This window comes from Salvelinus alpinus, chromosome 1 (genome assembly GCF_045679555.1).
Source record: "Salvelinus alpinus chromosome 1, SLU_Salpinus.1, whole genome shotgun sequence".
In the NCBI taxonomy this organism is placed as follows: domain Eukaryota; kingdom Metazoa; phylum Chordata; class Actinopteri; order Salmoniformes; family Salmonidae; genus Salvelinus; species Salvelinus alpinus.
This window is the reverse complement of record NC_092086.1, coordinates 61,176,031-61,200,566: the sequence shown is the minus strand read 5'-3', so window position 1 is coordinate 61,200,566 and position 24,536 is coordinate 61,176,031. Positions and strand designations below refer to the sequence as shown.

General features: G+C 43.1%; 1 protein-coding gene across 3 annotated transcripts in view; it reads left to right on the top strand.

The window, feature by feature from the left end:
- The first annotated feature begins 696 nt into the window (after positions 1–696).
- The window catches only part of LOC139582641 (ras-related protein Rab-28-like), a 48,758-nt gene continuing 24,918 nt past the window's right edge, over positions 697–24,536 (top strand). The window contains exons 1-7 of one of the 3 annotated variants that reach the window (XM_071412813.1): positions 697–1,017; positions 6,447–6,543; positions 11,663–11,751; positions 13,670–13,799; positions 21,755–21,858; positions 22,062–22,139; positions 22,483–23,508. In XM_071412813.1, the coding sequence (XP_071268914.1) occupies positions 943–1,017; positions 6,447–6,543; positions 11,663–11,751; positions 13,670–13,799; positions 21,755–21,858; positions 22,062–22,139; positions 22,483–22,593 (684 nt within the window). In that variant the 5' untranslated portion in view covers positions 697–942 and the 3' untranslated portion in view covers positions 22,594–23,508. Of the gene's footprint in view, positions 1,018–6,446; positions 6,544–11,662; positions 11,752–13,669; positions 13,800–21,754; positions 21,859–22,061; positions 22,140–22,482; positions 23,509–24,536 lie in introns of those variants that run through there. The other 2 variants (XM_071412822.1, XM_071412833.1) reach the window with 2 other exon arrangements.

The following is a 24,536-nucleotide window of genomic DNA, read 5'->3' as shown; positions in this document are numbered from 1 at the left end:
GTGTTCTAGCTACTTACCAAGGTAAAAACGGCTGAATTAGTACAAAAACATGATGTGATTTATTTATTTGGATGATTTACCAGAAATCATGAAAACGGGGTTGACTTGCCAATAATAAGGCAAGTCAATTGTGAGAATCCTATAGGATTCTATTGGAAAAATCACCCATTGTATAGGATTTTTTTTACTAGGGCTCGGGGTTGGAACATCCATTGCAGTGTGTAATGCAGCCTAGTTTTATTTACACCATCTCAGCAGCTATCTTAGAAATATAACTTTGCTCTGTGCTTCTCTGAGCATGCACTTCGTATCCTATAGCCTATAGGCTATGGATAATTTGAATGCTTTTTTTTTTGTACAGACCATCAATGCATGATGAATAGGCTAGGTTAAGATATGTAGAGCGTTTTCGAAGGTGTAGCTAGGCTACAGGTTGATGCACATTAGGGTACATCATGTTTGGGAAGAACTTTATTTTTTAAGGAATGGTAAATACTTAAATGCCGAGCCTACATTTATTTATAGGAAAAAGCGCCTCTCCACCTTTGACCTTGATTACCATAGCAACAGGGACGCGTCACCTATTGTCACTGATGTGACTGGTCAGGTCCTGCTAGGACTTGTCCATTGTAAAGCAGTGTCATTATTAAAAATATATATTTTCAACCTCCTCTATTAGCTAACCTTGATGATAAAGCAAATATAAAAGCTGTAACATCAAATGTACAAGTATTTCCCGATAAAGTGTTTGTAAATAACAGGCTTACAAAATATAAATGGAACATGCCTGGCAACAGTAGTATCTGGTGAAATGGCGTCAGGTTACCTAGTGCTCGGTCTATTTTAGCTATCTGATATATAGCTAGCTATATTCAATAACCTTTGACTGAATAGAAGTGCATTTTCAATAGAATAAATAACGTAATTGTTATATATTTCAAAATGTCTGACTCGGAAGAGGACAGTCAAGATAAGCAACTTAAAATTGTAGTCATCGGAGACGGCGCATCGGGGAAGGTGAGGGATTTTCAAGCTAAATGAGCTAGCAAGCTAACAGACTTGTTATTTTGAGTAGCGTTAATTTAGCTGGCTAGCTAGCAACATAACTATGTAGCTAATTGGGTAAATTAATGTGCAGTAGGTAACTTCAGTTCAGAAGTATCTTACAGAATGTTCATACATAGCAGCGTGTGCTAGGCCAACGTTTTGGCTATGCTTGTTAGCTGCTTAGCTAGCTAGCTCTTCAGCCAGGTAGAAGGAAAAACATCACCTAGGTTTGTCAGACAGGCAATGTTTTTGTTGTCGCATAACTATAGCCAATGATACAACTTTTTTGGTTAATGTTAGTTACCGTCTTAATTTTGCACAACAGGGGCAGAGTAATGTTAATAGCTAGCTCTGGTCCGGGTGGAAACGTTAACGTTAACTAGCTAACGACATGGAATCAAATCCCAGTTACTGTCAATGATGAGAGCTACCAAGCTACTTTCCTCTGAATTGTCTAACAGTGTCAACATACGGGACAATTAAGCCTGTGGTGCGCAACATGTTGGCCGATCACAGACAGTGACAAGGGCCACGTTTGTAGAACGTCATCATTCATGAAGGAGACCGAAGAAGTCGCAGCCTAATCTGCCACATTTAGGGCTGATGAGTTCAGTAGGCTAATATTTTGCTCTGATAGAATCTATAGGCTATGTGTTCAAAAATGTTTGAGCAGCTGAGTGCATCAACATGCCTAAACTAGGTTGGTTCATAAATGTATCCAGGGGTGAAAGTAGGAATTGATTTATTCCTGGTACAGGACTGCCTATATATCACGTTTTTGATGGGCATAATCCTAGAATTACGAATAGAATCCCTATTAATTCAATATGATCTCTGTGGGCCTAGTCGTAATGTACTACCTTTTATTGTGGCATAAACACAACCAGTCATGATGTTTTCATCTGATTGTCAAACAATCACTTCAAAGGACATGTTCCTCCACTCGCAACATACAGTATTTCCAGCCTCTCATGGAAAGAGACACAACACCAAAAAGTGTATTGACATTTGCCAACTGTCATTAGGCAAGAATTTATGCACCCACTGCTGTCCTCACCTGTCTCGATGTTGCCCACTCATCTCTGCTTTGGCAAAATGTCGAATCGCATAACATTTTGGAGCGTAGGCTATACCACCCGTTTTCAAATCCATTCGCTCATTTTTTATGCCTCTGACATGCGATAATGATAAGTGGTAATAGCCTACAGTTTTCTGGACATTTGGTTTTCATTATTGTGATAGGCTCATGTTTTACCGGTACGTACCCCCCCCCCCCCCCCACACTGTTTATTTTGCCGGGACGCCGGACTGCCTTACTGTCATCCCTGAATACATCTCAAAATATATGCTCCAATCTTCAATTCAGAATTGTTCAGAGGGGGATTTCCAAGGTGATCACCAGATCCATAAACTGCTTCGAAGATGGCATATTGGATTTAAATCTGTCATGAATCCTGTTAATCGTACCTGACCCTTAATCCAGGTTACATGTGCTGTTGGAGAGATTTTCTGGAGAGCTTTGGACCGTAATACTCTGGTTGTCTAATGTTACTTTGTTAGCCACTGATTACAGGTAGGCCACACAGGTGTGTGTGTGTGTGTGTGTGTGTGTGTGTGTGTGTGTGTGTGTGTGTGTGTGTGTGTGTGTGTGTGTGTGTGTGTGTGTGTGTGTGTGTGTGTGTGTGTGTGTGTGTGTGTGTGTACTACACAATAATTAAGTTGCTGTATTGCCTAGTACAAGGTGTTCTAACTACATATAATGTTTAAAGCCTCTTTTCACATAATCAATGTTGTAGGTCTAAGTTACAGGGAAATAATATGGGCCTATGCCATTTACTCACGCAGGCATAACATTCAATGTATATAAAATTGTGCCTGGAACGTAAAGCTTGATTGTTGAGTAGGCAAAAAAGTGTAGACTATATCTTCAAGCAAACCCTTCCTTGCTATATTCAGAAGTGAATGTTCTCATTTGACTCCCTGCTGCACAAGCTGTGCTTTAACATGACGGCTGTGATCTTGCAGTAATGACCATTTCCTTCATATGAACCAGCAGGGGACAAGTCTCAGTCTGCCGAAGACTCAAATGGCGTTTATGGATTTCTTAGGCTTACACTGAAAGCTTATCATTATTTTCTTCTATTACATTTGGAATTGAACCAACTGTGGTAGAAGTTTAGTGGGAAGAGGCATGGAGAGTTCTGCAGTGATAAAATGTTCAGGCGGCATCTGAATTGTTGTTGGGCTACTTTCTTGCTGTCAACACTGAGGCCAGTAATAAAACAAGTTACCATTATGGACACATTTTCTTTAAAACAAAAACTAGAAACTCAAACCTCACCTAAAACTTTTAACATTCTATGCATAGGCTTTAGACCCAGCCTAGACTGTTTTAAACTGTACATATTTGATGAGTCTTTCTTTCATTCATTCTCTTGGTAGATATAGGCCTACATTTTCCAGACCTAGGCTCTATAGCCTACTTTGCAGAATAGCCTGAATGCAAATGTTCAGATTTATTTGAAGATATATTTTCATTTATCGGCAAATGTTTCATGAGACTGCTTGGTCTGCATGGTCATGATGCAGGTAATACAAATGTACCAACATTTCTCTTTGTCACAGCACAGACTGTTTGCAGCAAAGAGGTTGTCGTGGCAGCTGCGATGTTTCCTCTTCACTACATCTCTGAATCCTCAAATTATTTGAGTGTGAATATACTGCATTGATTTTAAGTGCGTTTTGGCTTCACGGAACGTCTTTTTAGCTTCACTAGGAAGACGTTCCTCCCCCTCAAAGAGAAACAAAATAAATAGAGCACTACATGTAGTTCTGCTGCTGGATGCGTCATGTGTCTGCAGACTATTCGCCCATTGCACACGATAACGCGTTATGTAGTTTAGTCACCCAACCAACATACACTGCTCAAAAAAATAAAGGGAACACTAAAATAACACATCCTAGATCTGAATGAATGAAATATTCTTATTAAATACTTTTTTCTATACATAGTTGAATGTGCTGACAACAAAATCACACAAAAATGATCAATGTAAATCAAATTTATCAACCCATGGAGGTCTGGATTTGGAGTCACACTCAAAATTAAAGTGGAAAACCACACTACAGGCTGATCCAACGTTGATGTAATGTCCTTAAAACAAGTCAAAATGAGGCTCAGTAGTGTGTGTGGCCTCCACGTGCCTGTATGACCTCCCTACAACGCCTGGGCATGCTCCTGATGAGGTGGCGGATGGTCTCCTGAGGGATCTCCTCCCAGACCTGGACTAAAGCATCCGCCAACTCCTGGACAGTCTGTGGTGCAACGTGGCGTTGGTGGATGGAGCGAGACATGATGTCCCAGATGTGCTCAATTGGATTCAGGTCTGGGGAACGGGCGGGCCAGTCCATAGCATCAATGCCTTCCTCTTGCAGGAACTGCTGACACACTCCAGCCACATGAGGTCTAGCATTGTCTTGCATTAGGAGGAACCCAGGGCCAACCGCACCAGCATATGGTCTCACAAGGTGTCTGAGAATCTCATCTCGGTACCTAATGGCAGTCAGGCTACCTCTGGCGAGCACATGGAGGGCTTTGCGGCCCCCCAAAGAAATGCCACCCCACACCATGACTGACCCACCGCCAAACCGGTCATGCTGGAGGATGTTGCAGGCAGCAGAACGTTCTCCACAGCGTCTCCAGACTCTGTCACGTCTGTCACATGTGCTCAGTGTGAACCTGCTTTCATCTGTGAAGAGCACAGGGCGCCAGTGGCGAATTTGCCAATCTTGGTGTTCTCTGGAAAATGCCAAACGTCCTGCACGGTGTTGGGCTGTAAGCACAACCCCCACCTGTGGACGTCGGGCCCTCATACCACCCTCATGGAGTCTGTTTCTGACCGTTTGAGCAGACACATGCACATTTGTGGCCTGCTGGAGGTCATTTTGCAGGGCTCTGGCAGTGCTCCTCCTTGCACAAAGGCGGAGGTAGCGTCCTGCTGCTGGGTTGTTGCCCTCCTACGGCCTCCTCCACGTCTCCTGATGTACTGGCCTGTCTCCTGGTAGCGCCTCCATGCTCTGGACACTACGCTGACAGACACAGCAAACCTTCTTGCCACAGCTCGCATTGATGTGCCATCCTGGATGAGCTGCACTACCTGAGCCACGTGTGTGGGTTGTAGACTCCGTCTCATGCTACCACTAGAGTGAAAGCACCGCCAGCATTCAAAAGTGACCAAATCATCAGCCAGGAAGCATAGGAACTGAGAAGTGGTCTGTGGTCACCACCTGCAGAACCACTCCTTTATTGGGGGTGTCTTGCTAATTGCCTATAATTTCCACCTTTTGTCTATTCCATTTGCACAACAGCATGTGAAATTTAGTGTCAATCAGTGTTGCTTCCTAAGTGGACAGTTTGATTTCAAAGAAGTGTGATTGACTTGGAGTTACATTGTGTTGTTTAAGTGTTCCCTTTAATTTTTTTGAGCATTGTATATTTAGGCTATAGCAAAGGGTTTAAATACTTCAGATTACATTTTTTTATGAATTTTTAAATGGTTTGAAGAACGTAATTCCACTTTGACATTATGGGGTATTGTGTGGTAAAAATGGGACATTTTATATTCAGGCTGTAACACAACAATTTGTGGAGTGAATAGTTTCTGAAGGTGCTCTAGGTAGATAGCAGGTTTAATTCCCCTGTGCGTTCCCTTTTGGTGTGTTCCGTATGGCGTTTCGTCTTTTATTTTTGACGTATTGCTGGCATAACTTGAAATATCTCTGAAAATAAATGGTGGTAGATTGTCACATAAGTGAATGCTCTGTGAATGTAAAGAAACAATTCATAAAAAATTATAGAACCTTTTTAGTGATATTCAAATAGTAAATACAATGGAAGCACCACTGTTTCAATTTTCCTCCATGTTTATGTCAGCACATTGCTCTAAAGATAGCTAATCCATCAAAATGAATTAAACATGGCATGTCAAGTCTGTTTTATGTGAATCACATTGTTTTCAGACGAGCATAACGAACACACTTAAGTGACATGGAGTTTTGGATTTCTTGTGGCGATTAGAGGCTGTAGTTAAGATGCATGCCGTGTCTACCCAAAACACCTGTTTTTATTTGTTACAGTTGGGCTTTGTCAGTTTTCAAGACAGCAGAGGTAATTGCTTTAGCTCGTCTCATACTAATTACAATGGCTCGGATAAACGTCATCCCAAAACAGTTATCTTTAAAAAAAAATGTATTGAGTAAAGTCATAGGCCCACGTTATTTGCAGTTATGGAATAGGCCTAGTTGTCATACAGAACAACACTCCAACACTCAAGCTTGATCATAAGGCTTGAATTCAATGAATTTAGTCATTCGCTTAGTGTGATTTCTCTCTGTTTCAGACGTCACTCGCCACCAGGTTTGCCCAGGAGGCCTTTGGGAAACAATACAAACAAACCATTGGCCTTGATTTCTTTCTGAAGAGAATAACTCTGCCAGGTAAGACCCCTTCGTCCTCTAGGATTGCCGGCCTGCTATGTACCACACCACAGACACAGGCATACATTTGCACATGCATATGCACACACGCGGTAACACGCGCGCACAAACTGAACTCTACCTGTTATAGGCACACTGATCAAATCAAAGTTCATTTGTCACGTGCGCCGTGCGCAGTGAAATGCTTACTTGCAGGCTCTAACTAATAGTGCAAAAAAGGTATTAGGTAAACAATAGGTAGGTAAAGAAAAAACAACAGTAAAAAGACAGGCTATAAAAGTAGCGAGGCTACATACAGACACTGGTTAGTCAGGCTGATTGAGGTAGTATGTACATGTAGATATGGTTAAAGTGACTATGCATACAGTGGGGAGAACAAGTATTTGATACACTGCCGATTTTGCAGGTTTTCCTACTTACAAAGCATGTAGAGGTCTGTCATTTTTATCATAGGTACACTTCAACTGTGAGAGACGGAATCTAAAACAAAAATCCAGAAAATCACATTGTATGATTTTTAAGTAATTAATTAGCATTTTATTGCATGACATAAGTATTTGATACATCAGAAAAGCAGAACTTAATATTTAGTACAGAAACCTTTGTTTGCAATTACAGAGATCATACGTTTCCTGTAGTTCTTGACCAGGTTTGCACACACTGCAGCAGGGATTTTGTCCCACTCCTCCATACAGACCTTCTCCAGATCCTTCAGGTTTCGGGGCTGTCGCTGGGCAATACGGACTTTCAGCTCCCTCCAAAGATTTTCTATTGGGTTCAGGTCTGGAGACTGGCTAGGCCACTCCGGGACCTTGAGATGCTTCTTACGGAGCCACTCCTTAGTTGCCCTGGCTGTGTGTTGCGGGTCGTTGTCATGCTGGAAGACCCAGCCACGACCCATCTTCAATGCTCTTACTGAGGGAAGGAGGTTGTTGGCCAAGATCTCGCGATACATGGCCCCATCCATCCTCCCCTCAATACGGTGCAGTCGTCCTGTCCCCTTTGCAGAAAAGCATCCCCAAAGAATGATGTTTCCACCTCCATGCTTCACGATTGGGATGGTGTTCTTGGGGCTGTACTCATCCTTCTTCTTCCTCCAAACACGGCGAGTGGAGTTTAGACCAAAAAGCTCTATTTTTGTCTCATCAGACCACATGATCTTCACCCATTCCTCCTCTGGATCATCCAGATGGTCATTGGCAAACTTCAGACGGGCCTGGACATGCGCTGGCTTGAGCAGGGGGACCTTGCGTGCGCTGCAGTATTTTAATCCATGACGGCGTAATGTGTTACTAATGGTTTTCTTTGAGACTGTGGTCCCAGCTCTCTTCAGGTCATTGACCAGGTCCTGCCGTGTAGTTCTGGGCTGATCCCTCACCTTCCTCATGATCATTGATGCCCCACGAGGTGAGATCTTGCATGGAGCCCCAGACCGAGGGTGATTGACCGTCATCTTGAACTTCTTCCATTTTCTAATAATTGCGCCAACAGTTGTTGCCTTCTCACCAAGCTGCTTGCCTATTGTCCTGTAGCCCATCCCAGCCTTGTGCAGGTCTACAATTTTATCCCTGATGTCCTTACACAGCTTTCTGGTCTTGGCCATTGTGGAGAGGTTGGAGTCTGTTTGATTGAGTGTGTGGACAGGTGTCTTTTATACAGGTAATGAGTTCAAACAGGTGCAGTTAATACAGGTAATGAGTGGAGAACAGGAGGGCTTCTTAAAGTAAAACTAACAGGTCTGTGAGAGCCGGAATTCTTACTGGTTGGTAGGTGGTCAAATACTTATGTCATGCAATAAAATGCAAATTAATTACTTAAAAATCATACAATGTGATTTTCTGGATTTTTGTTTTAGATTCCGCCTCTCACAGTTGAAGTGTACCTATGATAAAAATTACAGACCTCTACATGCTTTGTAAGTAGGAAAACCTGCAAAATCGGCAGTGTATCAAATACTTGTTCTCCCCACTGTATATGATGAGCAGAGAGTAGCAGTAGCGTAAAAGAAGGGTTGACGGGTGGTGGGTGGCGAGACACAATGCAGATAGCCCGGTTAGCCAATGTGCGGGAGCACTGGTTGGTCGGCCCAATTGAGGTAGTATGTACATGAATGTATAGTTAAAGTGACTATGCATATATGATAAACAGAGAGTAGCAGCAGCGTAAAAAGGGGTTGGGGGGGCACACAATGCAAATAGTCCGGGTAGCCATTTGATTACCTGTTCAGGAGTCTTATGGCTTGGGGGTAAAAACTGTTGAGAAGCCTTTTTGTCCTAGACTTGGCACTCCGGTACCGCTTGCCATGCGGTAGTAGAGAGAACAGTCTATGGCTGGGGTGGCTGGGGTCTTTGACAATTTTTAGGGCCTTCCTCTGACACCGCCTGGTGTAGAGGTCCTGGATGGCAGGCAGCTTAGCCCCAGTGATGTACTGGGCCGTACGCACTACCCTCTGTAGTGCCTTGCGGTCAGAGGCCGAGCAATTGCTATACCAGGCAGTGATGCAACAAGTCAGGATGCTCTCGATGTTGCAGCTGTAGAACCTTTTGAGGATCTCAGGACGCATGCCAAATCTTTTTAGTTTCCTGAGGTGGAATAGGCTTTGTCGTGCCCTCTTCACGACTGTCTTGGTGTGTTTGGACCATTCTAGTTTGTTGTTGATGTGGACACCAAGGAACTTGAATCTCTCAACCTGCTCCACTACAGCCCCGTCGATGAGAATGGGGGTGCGCTCGGTCCTCCTTTTCCTGTAGTCCACAATCATCTCCTTAATCTTGGTTACATTGAGGGATAGGTTGTTATTCTGGCACCACCCGGCCAGGTCTCTGACCTCCTCCCTATTGGCTGTCTCGTCATTGTCGATGATCAGGCCTACCACTGTTGTGTCGTCTGCAAACTTAATGATGTTGTTGGAGTCGTGCCTGGCCATGCAGTCGTGGGTGAACAGGGAGTACAAGAGGACTAAGCACGCACCCCTGAGGGGCCCCAGTGATGAAGATCAGCGAGGCAGATGTGTTGCTTCTACCCCCAAGCCATTAGACTGCTGAACAACTAATCAAATGGCCACCCGGACTATTTACACTGATCTTCGTTCTGCACCACATAAAACATTCATGTTCTTATTTGTTTACTTTCAAACCCACGGAAATAAAGCCTGTGGTCTGTGTCCTCCTGGATGTGTAAAATAACAATTTGACTAATGCTATATTTAGACTAAAGCTCTCCGATTTCACTTCCTACCATATGAAATTGGGAGTTTCACCATTTTGAATAGCATATTTAAAACGGTGCCAATGTATCCTTGAGACTGCGAAAGTCTGCAAAGTAGCTCCAATCTTTTAATGACTAATAAAATAAATATGATAACTTGAAAGTATTACATTCAGTCCTATTTTCAGTTTCAGTTGGTAATAGTAGGAGAAAGAAAACAATGTTTTAGTAGGGATGATTAACACCTTCGTGGAACTTGGGAAGCGCAAGGCTTCAATGAGAAATCCCACAAATAACGCCAATCTTGTGATTTCGGTAAAACTAGTTGAACCATTACGACACGGCAAGATGGGGCTTATTCCGTAATCCATCTGCGTTAATATCGTGGATATAATAATAGTAAACGTTGGTTCTACACCAGAGTTGTTAAATGGAACATTTTCTGGGGGATTGGGTTGGGTGTACGGTTTGGGTGGTCCTTCTGAGCTTCGTTAGGAGCCCGCCTTCGACTGGGTATATTGTGTGGGTTTCTGGGGCTTTCTGGGTCTCTCCAAGATGGGGTAGGTGGGAGTATAGCTGGCGCTGGCCCCTCTCACCGTGAAGGCTCGGCTTGTCAACTTAATGTAAATTTTACAATGCCGGGAATGATAATGCGAGGCCGATTAGCACACACAACAGCCTCCTCTGTGTGCTTTTTATAACAATACCTCTTCCAGATGTCTCGTCCGTTAAACTGGTGGGGGGAGTGATTGACCTGTGATGGAAAATAACTTTAATAATTTTAGCTAGTCTTGTCAATTCGAATCTTAGTGAAGATCATGCAAATTCTCAATGTTCGCTTTTGAAGCAAAATCTAAAATGGGCATTCATACTTATCAAAATGGTAATGTTTTAAGTGTGTATTTATTGGGTTTCACTGAACTGTGCTAGCAAAGAATTCTAAGATCACAAATGGCCATTAACTCACCACATAAGCAGGAATACTTTGGGTCTGTCGAGTCAGCTTGAGTCTTTGAAACACACACACAGTTTATGTCCGAGTGCAGAGGATGGGTAGAGATGGCTAGCATACTGTAACACCAAAGGCAGTTATTCATTGCACTCTTCAATGTAGCTTTACATTGACACTGTATAGTCTAGATGTAGTCACTGAACACTTGTGCTTCCTTCCTCTGTGAAACGGGGACCTGTGTGGTGGGACTCGGCTCGTCCAGCCGTGTCCATACTGTATGCTCAGCTCGCCATCAGCGCTCTAGGCGAAGGAAGGGCCCTTATCACAACTCCTCACTGTCTGGTCCTGCCCTCCTTCTTTTCTCAACCACCACTTTCATTTTCCAGAGGAAGAAAATATTGATTTGGTTTTGTACCCTGTCTCTCGCTCTTTCCCACTCCCTACCTCCCTCCTCAATAATTTGGGACAGGAGTATTCTTTTGCTTCTTATTTTGTGTTTAGTTATCAGTCATTTTTCTCAACCCCATAAATATTTATCCTCAGTCTCCTTGACTTGGGAGCATCAACCTCATCACTGTGCACTTTCACCACCATGTCAACATATTTCATCTGTAGCATATTAAACTGCATGGTTTCCCGAGTCGTAGTGGGAAGATCACACACCATATCCTCATATGACTCTAAATTTACTTCAATATGATGGTTATTATATCAATATTTGCACATAAAGGTGTTTCCACCGCCGTTTATCGCATAGTTAATTTGACCGACACACAAATGTCCCACCATGTCGAATGAACAAATTTGTCTGCATTTATAAAATTGCACCAAAACTTCCTGTTTCTATCACAGCTGTTGGGATTATTTTGTATACTCTCTTAAAAACTGTGGATGGAAACGTTAACAAAGTCCTTTTCATATTTTACTGATTTTAAGTTTCTCAATTTTCTCTTCCCTCAGGCAACTTGAATGTTACTTTGCAAGTGTGGGATATTGGAGGTCAATCGATCGGAGGGAAAATGCTGGATAAATATGTCTACGGGGCTCAGGTACGATCTCACACACACACACACACACACTTTTTTGTTTTATTATCCTTGCGGGGACCAACAATTGTTTCCCATTCAAAATCCTATTTCCCTTAACCCTAAACCTAACCCCTAACCCTAAACCTAACCCCTAAGCCACAAATAGCCTTTTTCCTTGTGGGGACCGGTGAAATGTCCCCACTTGTCAGAATTCTCCTTGCTTTACTAACCTTGTGATGACTACTGGTCCCCACAAGGATAGTAAAAACCAAAAGAACACACTCAATAAACGCCGAGGTGGTCTGTCGTTCTTCACGTTAGAGCTCATTTACATTGTAATAGGGGTTTTCCCTATTAGGCTTTTGGGTAATTAATACGCCTTTATGATCATTAGTGCAGCAGGACCCTGCACAGACTGCAGTCACGTTTTACTACTTAGCTGGCCATACAGACTACCTTATGTATAGTATGACGGGTTATTGCAGTGTCAACAAGAACCTCTTTCTATTCACGTTAATTAGTACATTTACACTTATTTTGTTCAAAAAGAATGAAATTAGAGTGAGAAAGAGCAAGGTATTTCTCACTCTAATTTCATTCTTTTTGAACAAAATAAGTGTAAATGTACTAATTAACGTGAATAGAAAGAGGTTCTCGTTGACACTGCAATAACACGTGGGTGGGAGTATTTTATGTGTGCATTTGCCGCACTCCGCTAGGCAACATCCTTAAGTGGTTGTTGCTATATAGGCATGGGGCATGTAGAGCATGAGACAGAGACACCACTGGAGGCTACTGTAGTACCTCCTCAGATACCCCGCTCACTCACACAAAAACAAGGTGTAGTCCATAGAATACTTTGGTATCTCACAAGTTCTTTATGGGCCTTTCACGACCATTGTTTGACGCGCCTCGGGCGATACCAGATCGTATAGACATTTGGTAGAGCCGCACTGTAATTGTAACTGACGCAAACTGTCGTCACCGGCCTTCTGTGTTGTGACATTGCGTGTGTCCTGTGCCAGACACGTCCTGAATGAAAAAAAGAGCTGCATTCTGTTTCATGAGGACGCAATCAAAGTCGAGGTATAGTCTATTTTATTTTGGCTCCTTTTCATATTCTATAGTCTTTTGGATTTGGTAAAGAACAGACTTATGACACAGTTTTGGCACTTACTTAAGGCTTTTGTTTTAAACATGTACACTGAAGTGTTTCATTTTTGTTTACATAAAAAATGGTACAGCAGCCAGCTTCAACGGCCTGGTTATTCCGAAGGACACCTTTTTGTGCTTTGCCATGTGACTACTTCCGGTTTTACACCTGACAATACCTTTTTGGATACGACAAATGGAGAGCGGTGAGGCTTGTCTGTTTACTCCCACACCGTTTGCGCTTTTCTACTCAACTGCTTCCGGCTTTGAACTTATGCTGACAGTAAGTATTTCTACTCAACTGCTTCCGGCTTTGAACTTATGCTGACAGTACTGACACTAAGTATTTCGAAGAAGGGAGGGTGATGAGACCTAATTCGTAACCACTTTTACCACCCTCTTTTATTTGTTTTAAAGCCCAGACACCTGTTATGACACAGAGATAACCAACCTCACCCCCATCTTGTTTGGCTGGGTGGACCGATTCTAGTGTAGGCGTAGTGGCTCGGCTGTACGTTCTTAGCATGTCTCTCTGCATCTATTACCAGCGACATAGGTCGTCTTTAATCTCAGGCTAACTCCAAGAGAGCGAGGAGCTGCCAACTCCTTGGGGACTGTGTGGTAGAGGAGCAATTGACTTCTCTCAGACACTCGTGCCACCTACTGCTCACTTTCCCACATTCGACCTCTCTGGCATGTTTGTTCTCATCTGATGTCAAATTGAATTCATTTTGGAATGTTGTGATTAGGCTACACCATTTAGATTTTCCATGGTATTGTTTTTCAGGGTGTTCTTCTAGTGTACGACATTACAAACTACCAGAGCTTTGAGAATCTGGAGGACTGGTACGGCATGGTCAAGAAGGCCAATGAAGAGTCAGACGTCCAGCCTGTGGTCTCACTGGTGGGAAACAAAAGTCGGTATTTAAAACATCTTTCTCACACACACACCCACACACACACACGTTCTATTCCTTTCTTCTGCTCATAGGCCACACTCTTATGAGGCTAAAGCAGACGAGCAACCATAGTGTATAAACGCAGAGAGCTGTGAAGAGAATGCCGTTTACAATGCAGTAAAGATAAATCACTAGTTTCTCTGCCGGCGAAATGTTTTATTCACGCTTTTATACACTGCACGCGTTTGTAGTACAGCACAACCATATGACTGGATCCAGCTCTATTTTGCGAGCCACTGGAAATTGATTTGTCTATTGGGGCTGTTGATTATTCACTTCCCGTTATGTCTCCATTCCTCTGCACTTTGTGGTGTGTAAGATAGCTCGGTGAGGAAAAATTGACTTATTATGACTAGAGAACGACAGAGAATCGTCCCTTCTCTATCGGCTTTGCATATAGACCCTTTACATGGCAAAACTGCTGCTATGTCAAACACCACTCACCATCTGAGCCATGAGCACTGCACAATGCCGAGGAATGTCTCGCTAGGAAAATCAGCGGCAGGCTATCTTTTTCTTCAACCGAAAGGTGCAGTATTGAGAAATGGATGAATTGACACAGTGACCAAAATCAAACTCCTGTTGCAATTTTTTGTTTGTTTTTGTTCATTCACTATTAATAAGGCTTGTGTCAGGACATGCGATAAGCAAGCTAGCTAGCTATGTGACCAGCAAAGATTATGATAACTAGCTAACCCTTTCATCTGTGGTGTTAGCTAGCTAGCTATAATAGCCACTATGCTAGCTATAATAGCTACTATGCTATGCTAGCTATAATAGCCACTATGCTAGCTAGCTGGCTAGGTAATAGTACAGCTAAGGTATCAGATAGGAGCCAAAGTAGCTAGCTAATAGTGATGGGCATTCCGGCTCTTTTCAGTGAGCCAGCTCGTTCGGGTCAGCTCACAAAAAAGAGCCGGCTCTTTTTTTCTTAAACAGTTTGCGATAGTTTGACTATGATTGGTGTTAAATACATTGTGGTTAAGGTAGAATTGTTTAAAAAAATGCATTGGTTTATGAAAAATAATGTTTATATACATTAAAAAGTTTTAAATGCAAATGTTTAATAGCAAAGTGCATATAAATCTAACAATTCAAAACGAATGCAATCTGAACAACATAATAATAGAATATTGCACCATATCAAAGAAAAATAAATAACAATGTGCAAAACTGCAGCATCCCACTTAAAACATTAAACTGGTTCCTCTTTTCTCTCTCTTCTTTATTGCCATGTTATAACCAGCAACACACAGCAAAACGCTGACCATATTCTGCTTTTGAGAGATTTGCATTCAGAAATGCAAGCTGCCTCACTTTCGAGGGGCTGATGTGGTTTCTTCTCAGTAATTATTTGTCTCGTTTTCGAAAAGACCCTCTCAGAGGGAACGGATGTGGCCACTATGCAGAGTCTCCCTGTCATGACTTTAGTAAGCCGTGGGTAGACAGAGGCCTTGTTCTTCCACCAGCTCAGAGGATCTGCAGATCCTGGGGCTCCTCCAAATAGGATCGGACCTCCATTATGGCATCTGCTGAGGGATTCCTTCGTGCTGCATCCCCAGTTGCTCTCTCGTCAAACAGCATCCAAACAGCAGACGTTTGTGGCACTACTGCTGGTGCTTCTGCTCCATCTGATCCCTCTTCTTCCTGTTGCCCTGGTGCCTGAGCCAGCTGACTGCTGGCTAGAACTCATTCCTATTTCTGATGCAGATCGCGCTGCAAGTCCTGCCTCTCCCATCTCCTCATTGGTTTATAGAAGCAGGTACCCACGTGTCATCTACTCATTGGTTATACCCACGTGGGTGATTGAAAGACGAACTGTTTTGCCGGTAGTCGTGGTAATACACTGCTCAAAAAAATAAAGGGAACACTAAAATAACACATCCTAGATCTGAATGAATGAAATATTCTTATTAAATACTTTTTTCTTTACATAGTTGAATGTGCTGACAACTGATCAATGTAAATCAAATTTATCAACCCATGGAGGTCTGGATTTGGAGTCACACTCAAAATTAAAGTGGAAAACCACACTACAGGCTGATCCAACTTTGATGTAATGTCCTTAAAACAAGTAAAAATGAGGCTCAGTAGTGTGTGTGGCCTCCACGTGCCTGTATGATCTCCCTACAACGCCTGGGCATGCTCCTGATGAGGTGGCGGATGGTCTCCTGAGGGATCTCCTCCCAGACCTGGACTAAAGCATCCGCCAACTCCTGGACAGTCTGTGGTGCAACGTGGCGTTGGTGGATGGAGCGAGACATGATGTCCCAGATGTGCTCAATTGGATTCAGGTCTGGGGAACGGGCGGGCCAGTCCATAGCATCAATGCCTTCCTCTTGCAGGAACTGCTGACACACTCCAGCCACATGAGGTCTAGCATTGTCTTGCATTAGGAGGAACCCAGGGCCAACCGCACCAGCATATGGTCTCACAAGGGGTCTGAGGATCTCATCTCGGTACCTAATGGCAGTCAGGCTACCTCTGGCGAGCACATGGAGGGCTTTGCGGCCCCCCAAAGAAATGCCACCCCACACCATGACTGACCCACCGCCAAACCGGTCATGCTGGAGGATGTTGCAGGCAGCAGAACGTTCTCCACGGCGTCTCCAGACTCTGTCACGTCTGTCACATGTGCTCAGTGTGAACCTGCTTTCATCTGTGAAGAGCACAGGGCGCCAGTGGCGAATTTGCCAATCTTGGTGTTCTCTGGAAAATGCCAAACGTCCTGCACGGTGTTGGGCTGTAAGCACAACCCCCACCTGTGGACGTCGGGCCCTCATACCACCCTCATGGAGTCTGTTTCTGACCGTTTGAGCAGACACATGCACATTTGTGGCCTGCTGGAGGTCATTTTGCAGGGTTCTGGCAGTGCTCCTCCTGCTCCTTCTTGCACAAAGGCGGAGGTAGCGGTCCTGCTGCTGGGTTGTTGCCCTCCTACGGCCTCCTCCACGTCTCCTGATGTACTGGCCTGTCTCCTGGTAGCGCCTCCATGCTCTGGACACTACGCTGACAGACACAGCAAACCTTCTTGCAACAGCTCGCATTGATGTGCCATCCTGGATGAGCTGCACTACCTGAGCCACTTGTGTGGGTTGTAGACTCCGTCTCATGCTACCACTAAAGTGAAAGCACCGCCAGCATTCAAAAGTGACAAAAACATCAGCCAGGAAGCATAGGAACTGAGAAGTGGTCTGTGGTCACCACCTGCAGAACTACTCCTTTATTGGGGGTGTCTTGCTAATTGCCTATAATTTCCACCTGTTGTCTATTCCATTTGCACAACAGCATGTGAAATTTATTGTCAATCAGTGTTGCTTCCTAAGTGGACAGTTTGATTTCAAAGAAGTGTGATTGACTTGGAGTTACATTGTGTTGTTTAAGTGTTCCCTTTAATTTTTTGAGCAGTGTACAATGAAAGTTTAGATGCAATGACCATATAATTTAAACGATGAAAAAGCCTGGAAGGAGGAGAGATGACTAGAAACTATTCGGTTGGCCGTTTTATGTGTGGATTAATTGTCGGAGTAGAGGTCCTTGTGCATCTCAGGTAAAATAACAACTCAATGTTTATATCCCAGGACAAATTAACGTTAGCTAGCAAGTGTAAGCTAACTAGCTAAATTGCCATACATGTTTAATGCTTTTTGACCTGTCCCCAAATGAATGTCTTTGGTTCAGAGTTTGTTTTGATATTTTAACCTGCGTGTCGTGATCGCGTTTGGTGTGGGGGGGCAAAATACATGTATGCATGATAGCGCACGCGCGCAGCCAGTTTGGGCTCCTTGTTACCCTTGATGTTCAGCAGTCAGTGGTAAGTAAAACCTCTGTCCTCCACGATCGAAAATGGCTGGAAATCGGTGGCAATCATTTTAGCCAATGCAATATCAATTTGGCCTTGTTTTGCTACAGACATAGACTTTGGTATAAACTGGTCCATAGAAGACTGCGTTGCTGTGGGTACAGAGTAGGCCTACTTGACTGAGTGGATACATCTCCACGTGTGGAGGTGCTGGCTCCACCACTATCACTAGCAGGCCCGCTAGTTTCTCGAAGCTCCGCTACAGCTAGCTTCACAGTTGGGTGCACAGTTCACATATGCCGGTGTAGGTTGTGCGTAGAACCAGCTTTATGAGATTTTGTTTTGGCAAATTCTACACTGTGCTCTAACATTGTCTACATTATTAAAATGCATTAAAATGCTACTGTGCTTCCGACTCATTTTCCAGTTGTTGTTTTCACACCTTTTGGCAAACACCACATGTGTTTGCTTATTTTTTAAACAAAAAACAAAACAAATTGTAGACCTCAAGTTTGGTTCATCCTTGGGAGCAAGGACAAACAATGTACAAATAGTACGCAAGTATAAACACCATGGGACCACGCAGGCGCCAATACCGCTCAGGAAGGAGACTCGTTCTGACTCCTAGAGATGAACGTACTTTGATGTGAAAAGTGCAAATCAATCCCAGAATAACAGCAAAGGACCTTGTGAAGATGCTGGAGGAAAAAGGTACAAAAGTATCTATATCCACAGTAAAACAAGTCCTATATCGACATAACCTAAAAGGCCGCTCAGCAAGGAAGAAGCCACTGCTCCAAAACTGCCATAAAAAAGCCAGACTACGGTTTGCAACTGCACACGGGGAGAAATATCATACTTTTTGGAGAAATGTCCTCTGGTCTGAAGAAACAAAAATAGAACTGTTTGGCCATAATGACCATAGTTATGGTTGGAGGGAAAAGGGGGAGGCTTGCAAGCCGAAGAACAGCATCCCATCTGTGAAGCACGGCGGTGGCAGCATCATGTTGTGGGGGTGCTTTGCTGCAGGAGGGACTGGTGCACTTCACAAAATAGATGGCATCATGAGGGAGGATAATTATGTGGATATATTGAAGCAACATCTCAAGACATCAGTCAGGAAGTTAAAGCTTGGTCTCCCAAATAGACAATGACCGCAAGCATACTTACAAAGTTGTGGCAAAATGGCTTAAGGACAACAAAGTCAAGGTATTGGAGTGGCCATCACAAAGCCCTGACCTCAATCCTATAGAAAATTTGCGGGGAGATCTGAAAAAGCGTGTGCGAGCAAGGAGGCCTACAAACCTGACTGGTACACCAGCTCTGTCAGGAGGAATGGGCCAAAATTCCCCCAACTTATTGTGGGAAGCTTGTGGAAGGCTACCCGAAACGTTTGACCCAAGTTAAACAATTTAAAGTTAATGCTACCAAATACTAATTGAGTGTATGTAAACTTCTGACCCACTGGGAATGTGATAAAGAAATAAAATCTGAAATAAATCATTCTGTCTACTATTATTCTAACATTTCACATTCTTAAAATAAAGTGGTGATCCTAACTGAACTAAAACAGGGAATTTTTACTAGGATTAAATGTCAGGAATTGTGAAAAACTGAGTTTAAATGTATTTGGCTAAGGTGTATGTAAACTTCCGACTTCAACTGTGTGTGTGTGTGTGTGTGTGTATTTGCAAGATTTTCTAAAAACTTGTTTTTGCTTTGTAATTATGGGCTATTGTGTGTAGTTTGATGAGGGGGAAAAAAACATTTTAATACATTTTATAATGAGGCTGTAACTCTCAAAATGTGGAAAAGTGGAAAAGTGTCTGAACTTTCCGACTGCATTGTATGTGATAAGGTCACACAGAGGGCCAGAGGTAATTACAGACACCTGTGACAATCTGAAGTAGCCAAAAGGGCCACTAGATGTGATAGATTACATAAAATGCCTTGAAAGATACCAACAAACTGGTAGTTTACTGGTAAAATTAGAACGTTTCCAGGAATATACCCTCCCTTTGCAACCCTCATTTCCTCCGAAAGGACCTCAAAAGGAGAAAAATTACTTTCCAAAAAGGTGCCTTAAAACCTTTACTTAATACCCATCCCGGATCCGGGATCCTCCTCATCAAAAAAGCTGACTAGCATAGCCTAGCCTAACGGGACAGGGATACCATATAATATAATTTTCATGAAATCACAAGTCCAATACAGCAAATGAAAGATAAACATCTTGTGAATCCAGCCATCATTTCCGATTTTTAAAATGTTTTACAGCGAAAACACTATGTATTTCTATTAGCTAACCACAATAGCCAAACACACAACCGCATATTTTCACCATGTTTCCACCGCATAGGTAGCTTTCACAAACCGACAAAATAGAGATATAATTAGTTACTAACCAAGAAACAACTTCGTCAGATGACAGTCTTATAACATGTTATACAATACATTTATGTTTTGTTCGAAAAATGTGCATATTTGAGGTATAAATCATAGTTTTACATTGCAGCTACCATCACAAATAGCACCAAGCAGACAGAATAATTACAGAGAGCAACGTGAAATACATAAATACTCATCATAAAATATTTATGAAAAATACATGGTGTACAGCAAATGAAAGATAAACATCTTGTGAATCCAGCCAATATTTCCGATAAAAAAAAAAAAAAGTGTTTTACAGCGAAAACACAATGTAGAATTATATTAGCTTACCACAATAGCCAAACACACAAACGCATTTATTCACCGCAAAGGTAGCTTTCGCAAAAAACAGCAAAAGATATAAAATTTATCACTAACCTTTGGACAACTTCATCAGATGACAGTCTTATAACATCATGTTATACAATACACTTATGTTTTGTTCGAAAATGTGCATATTTAGCGCTGCAATCGTGGTTATACATTGTGAATACGTAGCAACATTTTCGCCGGATTGTCCGGAGATATTTTGGACACTCACCTAATCTGACCAAAGAACTCATCATAAACTTTACATAAAAATACTTGTTGTATGGCAAATGAAAGATACACTGGTTCTTAATGCAACCGCTGTGTTAGATTTTTTAAAATAACTTTACCATAACATACAGCTTGCGTTATTGTGAGACAGCACTCACCAACACGGCGGAGAATAGGAGTCAATATTTTACACAGAAATACGAAATAACATCATAAATGTTTTCTTACTTTTGCTGAGCTTCCATCAGAATGTTGTACAAGGAGTCCTTGGTCCAGAATAAATCGTTGTTTGGTTTTAGAATGTCCCATTTCTTCTGTCGAATTCGCGCCACAATGCTAGCCAAGGTTACTAACATTCCCATCCTCTCTTGGCGCAAAGAACGGAAAACTCAAAGTCCCAATAAACGTTGAATAAACTGATAAAACTCGGTTGAAAAAACCTACTTTATGATGTTATTATCATATGTATCAAATAAAATCAGAGCCGGAGATATTCCCGTGTAAACCGAACGCTTTTCAGAAGGCAATGTCGAGCTCCGCCTTGCGCCTTCGAAGACAAAGAAAATTCCAGACCTGTCACTCCAAAAGCTCTTGTTCGACCTCAGATCAAGCTAGACACCCCATTCCACCTTCCACTGCCTGTTGACATCTATAGGCATCTATAGGCCTGTTGATAAATATAAGGCAATTGAATAGGCAGGCCCTGAAACAGAGCCTCGTTTTCAGATTTTTCACTTCCTGTATGGAAGTTTGCTGCAAAATGAGTTCTGTTTTACTCACAGATATAATTCAAACAGTTTTAGAAACTTGAGAGTGTTTTCTATCCAATAGTAATAATAATATGCATATTGTATGATCTAGAATAGAGTACGAGGCCGTTTAAATTGGGCACGATTTTTTCCAAAGTGAAAACAGCGCCCCCCTATTGACAAGAAGTTCTGAACGTGACGCAACAATTCAATGATGTTGCCAATTATCTATGTCAGGCAGACCCTGAGTGTATCTTGAGCTGGTGTAAACCTCATTTCTGTGCAAGTCCAGATATGAGGTTCACTCTGTCTGTGTACTGTGTAACCTTGTGTGAAGTCAATCTTGCTCTCTGTGTAATTTGCTGCCACATTACGCTGCATTTTCTCCACAGTTGACCTGGAGCATATGAGGACAGTGAAGGCTGACAAGCACCAGCGTTTCTGCCAAGACAACAGCCTCATCAGTCAGTTCGTATCAGCCAAGACTGGAGACTCAGTGAGTCAGTTTACCCAGTAAATTACATCAAATTGACGCACACACACCAACAAAACAACAAAAAACGACCACTGAAAAACTTTGCTGTGATGATGACTAACAAAATTGATGCGGTGCAATATTTATTTATTTGCGCACATTGCAAGCATATTCTGTATTCCTGCTCATCGCTCTTTCCTTTTGCCACCCTGCCTTCCCTTCAGGTGTTCCTGGCATTCCAGAGAGTGGCTGCAGAGATTCTGGGGGTGAAGCTCAACAAAGCAGAGATTGAGCAGTCCCAGGTGAGTCTTCATGAGACCTTTCTCTTGCGTTTCCCAGAGAGAATTATATAGCAGCCCCTCGAGTCATGTCGCCATTTTTTGGATGGTTTCTTATAACCACACGCCTGTACACAAGGTCAAACAGAGTGTGCCAGGTCACGAGTTCACCGCAGACTGTCGAGGACCCTTGTTACTCCTGTGATGCTGTACCTGTGACTGACACGGTCCATCTGTAAATACAGCCATGTTGTTGAAGTTAGAGCCCAATAGTGCGTGAAGCGAGAGGTCAAGAGGTTGGCAGTGTAGGGTTGGAAGGTTTGGCTGCATCTCCTGATTTATTGTGTTTCTCTCCCGCCGATGTGAGCTGAACCGGGCTCGGCCTCTATCGACCAGCCAGACCAGGTGGCCCTGTCACTGGTGGCCGCGGTGGGATTACGCACGGCATCTCCCCCAGAGGCATTCATCCTGGCTGTGATATGACTGGCTGGTGCCGCCGCTGGCTAGAGAGCGGCTGATGAGGCTGCCTCTATGGGGAGGTCAGGACCCCCAGAGAAGGGAGAGCACCAAGGGAGTGAAAGCTAGGAGACGACTCTCAAACACACTTCCACCCCTGCCCCTTCTGCTGTCAACAGACGGAGGCTAATGAATGTGTCCGTCTCCACTGCCCTCCGTCACCTCCCATGGAAGCTGCCTCAATAAACCCAAGTGCTTTAATCCAAGCTAAACAAGCTGGATGAGTGGTCTGATCTGTCAGTCAAGACGCCTATCACAGAAACATAATCTATGATGTCCATGTCTCGCTCCAGGAATGCATGTTCTCTGGGGATTTATTTTCTAGATAGGGTTGAAGTCGGAAGTTTACATACACTTAGGTTGGCGTCATTAAAACTCCTTTTTCAACCACTCCACAAATTTCTTGTCAACAAACTCTAGTTTTGGCAAGTTGGTTAGGACATCTACTTTGTGCATGACACAAGTCATTTTCCCAACAATTGTTAACAGACAGATTATTTCACTTATAATTCACTGTATCACAATTCCAGTGGGTCAGAGGTTTACATACACTAAATTGACTGTACCTTTAAACAGCTTGGAAAATTCCAGAAAATGTCATGGCTTTAGAATTTTTACTAGGATTAAATGTCAGGAATTGTGAAAAACTGAGTTTAAATGTATTTGGCTGAGATGTATGTAAACTGCCGACTTCAACTGTAACATAAGTGGAGTGAAGACTGTCCCACTTCAGTGGTGTATGTTCATGTTCGATAGAGAATGGGTTCAGTTTGGGGTACGACTTTGAGGTCACAATAGTTGAAGGCCTCAACATTCACTGGAGAAAGAAATAAGGAGTAGAAAGAATAAATGTTTTTGAATTGTCTGCCAAAAAACAGTCTGTTTTTCTACCTTGTGATGTGTAGTGCGAACAATGTTTGGAATTTTGTTGTGAGTTGTAGGCATTTGGGGATGGAGGCCAGGGGGCAGCTCCAGGCTCTTGTAGGGGGGCAGCTCTAGGGTCTTGTAGAGGGGCAGCTCTAGGGTCTTGTAGAGGGGCAGCTCTAGGGTCTTGTAGGGGGGCAGCTCTAGGGTCTTGTAGGGGGGCAGCTCTAGGGTCTTGTAGGGGGGCAGTTCCAGGATCTTGTAGGGGGGCAGTTCCAGGGTCTTGTATGGGGGCAGCTCCAGGGTCTTGTAGGGGGGCAAGAAAAGCCTCATTATCAGCTGTCGGGTTTAGAGATCTGTACATGGGGGTCAGGGCCCCTGGCAAGATCTTATTGGCTGGGAGCCCACTCCGTCATTTCCCCCTGTCTGGAAGATCAGATACTGGGGCCGCTGATTACTCACAGGGTCCGACGCCAGGCATCGGCAGCTTGTTAATCAACCAACCAACCAGGGCCTGGGTTTCAACCATGATGTCTGGTCTTTGCTCCCCAATCCAGGTCTGAGTTCTGCGTTTGAACTAAGTTCAGAACCTGCCCTGTAACTGGTACTCAATATCCAGGGCCCATATTCATAAAGCGTCTGAGTTTTGCCTGTTAGATCATAATGAATTTGACGGGAGGGAACTGATCCTAGATCAGCACTTCTATTCTGAAACTTTTTTTTTAATACAAGCCCAGATGAGCTCAGTTGTAAGATCAGTTCTGACAGGGTTAGCTGTAAGATCACTTTCACTCAGAGACATCAACAAGTCAAGAATAGGGAAAGGTGCTAGCTATACCTTTCCTCATTGAAGATGTAACGGTTGATTTTAAAACTTCACATGGTAAAATGTTAGTGGAAGAGGAGCCGAGGACGCACACACAAAAATGTGTGCAGACTAACGGCTTAAACTTAAAGAAAGTTTTTAAAAAGTCTCACTCGCTACAATACTCCCAAATCTTTATTGAATGGATAAACCAATATTTGACACACACAATTCAT